General features: G+C 55.3%; 1 protein-coding gene across 2 annotated transcripts; it reads right to left on the reverse strand.

Moving 5' to 3' along the window:
• Positions 1-5798: 5798 nt before the first annotated feature.
• On the reverse strand, positions 5799-8648 carry NDUFB6 (NADH:ubiquinone oxidoreductase subunit B6). Of its 2 annotated transcripts, XM_015642347.3 has the most exons (5): positions 8573-8648; positions 8288-8532; positions 8127-8219; positions 7039-7083; positions 5799-5953 (listed from the first exon to the last, which is right to left on the reverse strand). In XM_015642347.3, exons 2-5 carry the CDS (start codon positions 8465-8467, stop codon positions 5885-5887), a joined length of 387 nt encoding a protein of 128 aa, XP_015497833.1. In that variant the 5' UTR covers positions 8468-8532; positions 8573-8648; the 3' UTR covers positions 5799-5884. The 2 variants fall into 2 exon arrangements, with proteins under 2 accessions (XP_015497833.1, XP_015497832.1); XM_015642346.1 differs by lacking the exon at positions 8573-8648 and having other exon boundaries at positions 8288-8566.
• Between the last annotated feature and the right edge of the window lie 163 nt (positions 8649-8811).

Below are 8811 nucleotides of genomic sequence, written 5' to 3' on the forward strand. Positions count from 1 at the left end.
GCGGCGCCGGCCTCGGGGGCGGCGGGAGCTGCCCGGGCTGAGGGTCGCGGAGGGTCCTGCGGGGTCTTGGCGTGTTCCGGGGGTCCCGTTGCTCCGTTCGTCAGGGGTCGCGGTTTCGGAAAGGCGGGTGCGTGGCCCTCAGCCCTCACACGGAGGTTCCGTGCGCCCCTGAGCGTCCCCGCCCGCTCCCATGGAAGGCGCCGCCGTGAAGGGATGGAGGACCCGAGCGTTCCCTGTGAGGATCAGAGCCCGCGGCTGAGCCAACCTGGGCAGAAGCCGCTCGTAATTACAGCTCTTAATGACCTGGCGGCACATGAAGCAAAGGTGGAGCCGGTAGGGATCTGCTCGGCGCTGCGGGCGATGTGCAGCCGTGGTTCGGCGTGGGACGGCGGAGCGGGGCCGGGCCGCGGCCCTCGGGCAGCTGCAGGTGGGGCCTGCATCCCCACCCAGCCTCGGAGCCCAGAGCCACATCCCCACGCAGCCCAAGGCCAGACTCGCCGGGTTAAGAAGCACCTTCAAACCCTCACGGAGATGAGAGCTGGGAGCAGTTCGTGCAGCACACATGCTGTGCTCGCCGTGCTGGGCTGCTCCCCTCCTGGAGCCACGAGTGGAAACGGGGAGGGGGTCCCAGATGGGACCCAGCCCAGATGGTCCAACACACCCTGATGGGAAATCAATGGTTGTTGTTCCAGAAAAAGCAGCATCATTTAAGCCACCAGTCTTGGAGGGGGTTTACTGGCTGCTTAGTGAAACATGACAGCTTCTAAACAGGGAAAATGTTCTCTTTAGGCTGTTGGACCCTCCCCAAAGGACACCTCAGGCTTTCTATGTGGGCAGTTGAGGGGTGCTGAAATGGCAAGTGTTGTTGAGACCTTCTGTAGGACAATGCAGGGACCAAAAGCTGATGAAGAGATTGGGCTTCCCTTAATCCCTCTATAAGATGCGCCTACCAGTTGTATCAGCACATTTATTCGCAGACAGATTGTTTCTAGAGGCTGCAGACAGTTCTGCCACTGTTCTTTGGGGTGGGCCAGGAGAGGAGCAGCCCCATGCTGCCCTCACAGATAAATTTCCATAGTTTGGGAAGTTGAGGGGTCAGTGCTCCAGCAGTGCCTGAGGAAAGCACAGAGCAGGTATCCCCAAAATCACAGGATCACGGAATATCCCAAGCTGGAAGAGACCCACCAGGAGCATCAAGTCCAACTGGCTCTGCACAGGACATCCCCAGGAATCCTGCCATGCCCAGTGGGGCTGCCTTGTCCATTGTAGGGCAAAACCTCTCAGGATCTACTGGGGAAAGGGAGAATCTGGATTTAAAAGAATCTGCTGGCTCCACCATGGTGGGTGCTTCCAGTAAGATCTGTCACCAGCTATGGAGCATTAACTCCATAATTTGGCACATGGGGACATTCAGTGGCTGCACTCCGGTGCCACATGGGCTACCCTCAGGTGTCCAGGTCCTGGCCCCACATGTCACAGGAGACCTGCTGGGTGTCTTCCTCCCTGATCTCTTCAGCCTTATGGAATAGCAGTTGGCTCCTCAAAGCACCCAAAACATGCCCATGAGTGGGGAGTTTGATTCAGCTCCTTTTGTTAAGCTCAGTATTATTAACAAGTGTGAGCAGTGTGACAGCACAGCAGAGGAGTCTCTGCAGCTTGTGTGGGCTTTGTCATCTCCACAGCACAGACCCCAGCTCTGGCATGACAGAGAGATCCTGGCTGGAATTATGTCACCAGCCTGGCCCTCATTATTTGGAGAATAAATGTATGAAGCAAACTTTGCCCAGTTAGAAAGTGATTTCAAAAAGTGGATGGTTTCAGTGTATTCAGTTAGGAATTACAATCGTGTGAAGGTTTGGGTTGGAAGGAACATTAAAGCTCTTCTCATTCTGCTCCTGCCATGGCAGGGACACTTTCCACTGTCCCAGGCTGCTCCAAGCCCCATCCAGCCTGGCCTTGGACACTTCCAGGGATCCAGGGACAGCCACAGCTTCTCTGGGCACCCTGTGCCAGGGCCTGCCCACCCTGCCAGGGAACAATTCCTTCCCAATATCCCATCCATCCCTGCCCTCTGGCACTGGGAAGCCATTCCCTGTGTCCTGTCCCTTCATCCCTTGTCCCAAGTCCCTCTGCAGCTCTCCTGGAGCCCCTTTAGGCCCTGGAAGGGGCTCTGAGGTGTCCCTGGAGCCTTCTCTTCTCCAGGTGAGCACCCCCAGCTCTCCCAGCCTGTCAGAAATTCAGTGAACTGGGATCCACATTCCCTAATTTTAGCTGGATAAACTGAAGCCCATAACTGGTAGTGTCCATCACACCTATAAGCACTGGAGAAAGAAAAAGGATTCCAGTTATTCCAGACAAATTCCTGTCATTGATGATAAAGTGGATCAAACACTTGGTGCAGCAGAGGCATCAATATTGCAGTGAGCTGCATTCCTGGGAATGAAGGAATGCTGTGGCTGAAGGCCTGGCTAAATGTCACGTGTTCATTCCCCATCTGCTGTCCCACCCTGAGCCACCACTTACCCAAGGAAAGAAAGGGATGTGGGTTTGGCAGGGCTCTGAGCATGGGGTCCATGGCCTCCTTGATCCCTTGAGCAAACCTCATCACAGAAAACAATCATTTTCAAGCATTGTAACTCCACACTGACTGTTCCCCAGCTTCTTCTCCACCTGACATGTCTCCTAAAATGACTATTCCATGTTTTTTCCTGCAGCTGCCTGGGCCATCCTGAGCTTTTTTTGACCATACAAATCTTGCTTTCCTCCTGCTGCAAAGGTTCTCCCCCAGCCACCACCATTCCCAAATCTGACAGAGGAGTGTATCAGACAGCTCTCCCCACACCATGGACTCGCACAGCTGAGATCCAAGCAGCCGTGGATCAATGTGTGTCAGCCCAGACACGGCTCCGGATCTCTGTGAGCTCCTCTGGCACTGATCCTGAGCTTCTGTGCCATGGGATACCCCGGAGGATGGGAGGTGGCCTGGAGCAGCCCCAGCTGGCCAAGCACAGGAGTTCATGCCCAGGGTTGGCAGGGACTGGAGGATGCACAGGGAGAATTCCCGTTGTGTTCTGGCTGTGCTGGAACCAGCAGCTCCTGCCTGGGGCACATCAGGTGAGAGAGAGAAAGGGTTTGCATGTTCTACATCCCAGGGTCTCCCAGTCCTCATTTCCCAGGACACCAGGAGCCTTCCCTCCATTCTCAGCTCTGCTGATCTCCACACTGGCACACGGCTCTTTCCTGGTACCTGCCCTCAACCCCCCCAGCTGCAGCCTGAGCAAGGGGGGGGTCTCGGTGGCTGGCACTGGGCAGGACAGAAGGTCAATGATCCATCACTGGTTTGGGGGAGATCTTCCTCCTTGAGCTGTTGCAATGGAAGGCTTTTTGCAGCAAGGCAGATGCAAGGAAATGCAACCCTCGACTAAATACATAATGTATATATATTGAATAAGGGTGGAGAGGCCCTGGCACAGGGTGCTCAGAGAAGCTGTGGCTGCCCCTGGATCCCTGGAAAAGTCCAGTACCAGGCTGGACAGGGCTTGGAACAACCTGGGTTAGTGGAAGGTGTCCCTGCCCATGGCAGGGGGTGGCACAAAATGAGCTTTAAAGTTCCTTCAACCCAAACCACTCCACAACTCTCTGATTATCTGTGTATATCTATCACTGACCAGTGATATGTTTTTAGCTGGTAGGGATTTCCAAGTCATGCAGAAGATGTAGTCCTGTGTGTAATATCTGTGTGTGCAACACTGAGAGCATTTGAGGGAACAATGTGGTACAAACCCAGAAGAGTTTTGCTTTCATTGTCAAGAGAGTGCATCACCCATGCTTTTGGTATTAGGGAAATGGACTCGATGACTTTGAGAGGTACAGGAGTGCCCCAGGGAAGATCCAGACTGTTTGTGGAGGCACAGCAGAGGTCCAGCAGCTGTCAGCAGTGTGCAGTCTGACACCTGCTGCTCACCCAGCACCACGTGCTGTTACCTGCAGTGGGACAGCTGAGGGGATGGAGATGAATGGTTCTGTTGCAGCAGTGCCAGGACATGTACAGTGTGCTCTGTTGTCTTTTTTTGTGTGGTTGTGACACTCAAACCTCTCCCTGCTCGAGGGAAAGGCATCCATCTCCTCTACTCGGGGAGGATTATCTGTTCCAAAACCCCCAGGTGATCCCAGGGGCCCACACCTGTCCTTGGGACAGAGTCTGTGGCCCAAAACACCCCCCTGGGCCCCACATAAACCCCCAGGTGATCCCAGGGGCCCACACCTGTCCTTGGGACAGAGTCTGTGGCCCAAAACACCCCCCTGGGCCCCACATCATGGGGACATGGGGGATTGCGGTATCCCTTGTGGTGCTGGAGCTGTGGGAATGTTCATGGCATTCTGGGGCTACTAGGAATTCCCTGTAGTCCTGGGGGAATTCTCACTAGAGGAGGAGTTGTCAGCATTTCCTTAGGGGAATTTCAGAGTCCTGGGCATATCAGGACCTTCTTGAGGGAATCTGGGAGCTCTGGGAGCATCAGGCACCCCTTGGGTGTGTGGTGTCCCACAGATGTTTGTTCCCAGTTCCTCACAATCACTGCACAAATGCATGGAGACCTCGGGGATTTGGGGTACCCCAGGTGTCATCAGAGGGGACCCCAGGGAGGGGAGGCCTCCTTGGGTCACTGACCAGGGTGGTGGGCTCGCTGTGGCCCTTGGGCACACCTTGGGGTAGGGGTAGTGACAGGGACCCCCAGGGCCTTGGGAAGGACAAGTCTCATCCCCCTGCAGCCCCTCTACCAACCCCACCACCCCTCAACAGCCCATCAACAGCCAGTCTCTCCCTGACTCTACTTTCCCAGTGCTCCCCAACAGCCCCTGCTCACTCCCCTGCCCCACCAGTGATGAGCCAGAGGATCACACTGCCCCACCTCTTCATTCCCCACCTGCTGTCCCACCCTGAGCCACTGTTTACCCAAGGAAAGAAAGGGACATGGGTTTGACAGGGCTCTGGGCATGGGGTCCATGGGCCCCCTGATCTCCTTTGACTGCTGGACAGTTTTCCCCATGATTGCCATGGCCCCAATGGTTCAAGTCTGTACCAGAGCTGTTATGAGGGGTCTGGCTGTCCCCAAACACAGGACAGGGGCTCAGACCAGTCTCCTGCTCCTCACACAGGCTGGGCTGCTCTCTCGTGTCTCCATGAGGGGATTCTGTCACAGCCCCCCAGGTTACCCTCTGGATTGCTGGTTTAACCATTCCTATCCCCAAAGTAGCTGCTAAAACACTTCAAATCATAGAATATGTCGAGTTGGAAGGGATCCACAGGGATCACTGCCTCCAGCTCCCTGCTCTTCAAGAGACCAGTACAAAGTCCCACAGCTATGTGGGGGCTGGAAGACTCCTCCTCAGAAAGGGCTGAAGGCAGAGGAAAGAGTGGTAAAAAGGATTTTTGGAAGCAGTGCCTCTTCTGCCACCCTCCCTAGGCAGAGAGGTGGGATGACATAGGTGGAAGCCAGGTTTTCACTGGAATTCTGTCAGAATGGGTTGGTAGAAAGGGTTTGGTAGAGTGGGAGAGGAGAACCAAGTGTGAGTGAGCTCAGTGGGATTCTGCTCTTTGGAGCAGGCTGCTCCAAAATCCCTGGGATCTGGAGTGTCTCTCTCATCACCTCAAGGCCCACACTGTCCTGCTGCCAGGTCTCATTGAAACATAAGGGGGTTGGAGATCCCCAGGATCCAGCAATAATGAACTCCCACATGAGGAGCACCTGCAATGACACAGACTAAGGAGACAGTACATGACAGAAAAGCTGAGACAATGCAGAATAAAGACTCTTTTATGGAAGAGACAGAGCGGGTGCAGATCTCACCATGTTCACCCAAGGAGGAAATCTGCTCCTGGCCATCAGTGGTGCTTGTGGAGCTCATCTCTCAGGGGTGGCATGATCTCTCCAGTCTCTAAAATCCTGTCCCCCTGTGGGATTAGAGCATGGTGAGCATTCCCTGTGGCATCCAGGCTCCCCCTGCACAGCCCAGTCCTTCAGTGAAGCTGAAATTGTCCCCAGTTCCAGGCAAGAATCTCACCACAACTCACTCAGAACAGTGTCATTCACCCAACATTCCCAGAAAACAGGAATAACATCACAGCACAATTACCTAGAGTCTGTACTTGCTTTATCCCTTGTTTTCACTACAGAACAACAGCAACAAATTTTGAGCCCATTTTATTTTAAAAATTACTTATAACACTGCATAATCCCCTCCAGCAGTGATGAGTCCAAACCCACAGCCCAGAGCCCATGGAAGGCCGTGCAATCCCTCAAAAATCAACTTGCTGCCCCAGTACTGCTTGTTCTGGCTCCAGGCACAATCTTGGCCTGCTGAGCTGACCTAACTCAACTGAAAAATTAGGCTGAAGACTGAGACCAACAGCTTGACCTACAGTGTGTTGCTTTGTGGTTGTTTGGGATGGAATATTTTATAATTTTATTTTAGACAGAGCACAACTGGGAGGTGCTATGCAAAAATGGGCAGCAGTCAGGGCAGAGCTGATCTTCTGTGGGAATATTTGCCCTCTAATTTGTTACACCACTAACAGCTCAGAGCAGCATGAAAACAGAAAGGACCAAACATTGTGACACTCTCTGCTTCATGAAACTTGTCCCAAGCTGAGGTGACACAACTCTTTGGGGACACATGAGTGTGGAGGACCTTCAGGGACAACTAGGACCAAGAGGCCAGAACCAACACTCCCTGTGCTGACAATGAGGAGAAGCAGAGCCACTCCTACTTCATTCTGTGTTAATAATATGTGTGTTAATAATTCTGAGTGCTAATAATCACAAACATTCCCAAAGGGAATGAGGGCAAGTCCCACAGGGACTGAGGACAAGATGAAAGTGCCCAAACCCACTGTCCCTGTGCTGTCCACAGGACCCAGAACATCCCTTGGGAAAGTCATTAACTAGACATTTCTCAGGTGCTGCATAAACCTCCCTGGAAACCCCTTCCTGTCTGTGTGACACAGCTGGGAGACAAGACAAGTGTTAAGAGACTTACCGGGAATATCCGTGGATTTGTCGCAACCACACCGTGGGGCAATTTCTGGAAGTAAGGGGACACAAGAAGGAAAGAGTAGAAAGAACAGTGTTACTGCACAAAGGATTTTCAAAATGGGCACCACGACCTTTCCAGAATGCAAACTGGGCTAAGCACAAGTCTCATTAAACCTTCTGCTACTTAGAGAAATACCTGAGGCTACAACAGTCACACCTGCCATGGAGGGCAGTGCTGGCCCTTTTCCCTCCCCACAGCAACAGCTGCCCTGGTTATTCTCAGGGCTGTTCCTGCAGGACAGGAATAATTCAGACAAAACTTTTCTGCTCACCTCACAGGAAAAGCTGGGCACTGCCATGGAATGGTTTTGGTTGGAAGGGACCTTAAACCTTCCACTCCCTGCCATGGCAGGGACACCTTCCACTGTCCCAGGCTGCTCCAAGCCCCATCCAGCCTGGCCTTGGACACTTCCAGGGATCCAGGGGCAGCCACAGCTTCTCTGGGCACCCTGTGCCAGGGCCTGCCCACCCTGCCAGGGAACAATTCCTTCCCAATATCCCATCCATCCCTGCCCTCTGGCACTGGGAAGCCATTCCCTGTGTCCTGTCCCTCCATCCCTTGTCCCAAGTCCCTCTGCAGCTTTTCTGGAGCCCCTTTAGGCCCTGCAAGGGGCTCTGAGGTGTCCCTGGAGCCTTCTCCTCTCCAGGTGAGCAGCCCCAGCTCTCCCAGCCTGGCTCCAGAGGGGCTCCAGCCCTTGGGGAATCTCCATGGGCTCCTCTGGACTCTCTCCAGCAGCTCCACATCCTGCTGCTGTTGGCCCCAGGGCTGGAGGCAGCTCTGCAGGTGGGGTTTCACAAGGGAGATTCTTGGGGTGAAGTATCACACAACGTTTATACATAAGTGCTACCCCAGCAAGGAAACACAAGGGGTGAACAGGCCACGGGGATCTGGCCTTCATCTGTAACCAAGTGTAATCAGCACATTCACACACTCGGTGTGGGATCACTCCTCGCATCATCTCCCTGGGCTTTTCCCAGCGTTTCCCCGCCCGTTCCCGGGCATTCCCTTTAACACCCCGGCCCCGCACACACCTGGACGTGGTACTTCAGGCAGTAGGTGATGGCCCAGGCGGGGATCAGCACCCGCAGCATGACGAAGCGGCCGGCCTGGTAGAACTTGTGCACCTGCGGGCACAGGGACAGTGAGGCCGGGCCCAGGAAAGGCCGCACGGTGCCAGCGTCCCGCCGCTCACCTGCTGCCGCCAGAGATCCCCGGGCTGCAGGAAGCGCTCCCAGAAAGCGGCCACGGGCCCAAGCTGCCGCGGCGGCAGGACGGGCTCCCGAGGGCTCAGCTCCTGGTCCCGCAGCCAGCGGCGCCGTAGGGCGCGGAGCTGCTGCACCCGCAGCCTCTCATCCTGCACGGGGCCGCTCATGGCGCCTGAGGCGGCCCAGTCCTGCTCGCTCCGGTCCGGCTCGGCCCCGCTCGGCTCGCTCCGGTCCGGCTCGGCTCGCTCCGGTTCGGTTCGGCCCGCTCCGGTTCGGTTCGGCCCCGCTCGGGCGCCGTGTCCTTCGCCGCGGCGCGCGGCAGTGACGTCACGGCGCGCGCAGTTGTGTCGCGTCCAAGGCCACCGGGGCGATGGCCGGGTTGGGGCGGCTCTGCCGTGAGGGGAGCTCAGGGAACCGGGAATGTCTGGGAAAAAACAGCTCAGGGCTGATTCAAATGTGGCCTCTTCCAGTGCCTGCAGGGAACTGACGGGAAAGACAGGGCAAGTCTATT

The sequence above is a fragment of the Parus major genome, chromosome 14, assembly GCF_001522545.3.
Source record: "Parus major isolate Abel chromosome 14, Parus_major1.1, whole genome shotgun sequence".
Taxonomy (NCBI): domain Eukaryota; kingdom Metazoa; phylum Chordata; class Aves; order Passeriformes; family Paridae; genus Parus; species Parus major.

Bases quoted from the DNA above. Each gene is read 5' to 3' on its own strand.
- NDUFB6 (XM_015642347.3), bottom strand. From the start codon at position 8,467: ATGAGCGGCCCCGTGCAGGATGAGAGGCTGCGGGTGCAGCAGCTCCGC. The intron at 8,220-8,287 runs GTGAGCGGCGGG...CTGTGCCCGCAG, and splicing joins GGGATCTCTGGCGGCAGCAG to GTGCACAAGTTCTACCAGGC. The intron at 5,954-7,038 runs GTAAGTCTCTTA...CTAATCCCACAG, and splicing joins CAAATCCACGGATATTCCCG to GGGGACAGGATTTTAGAGAC.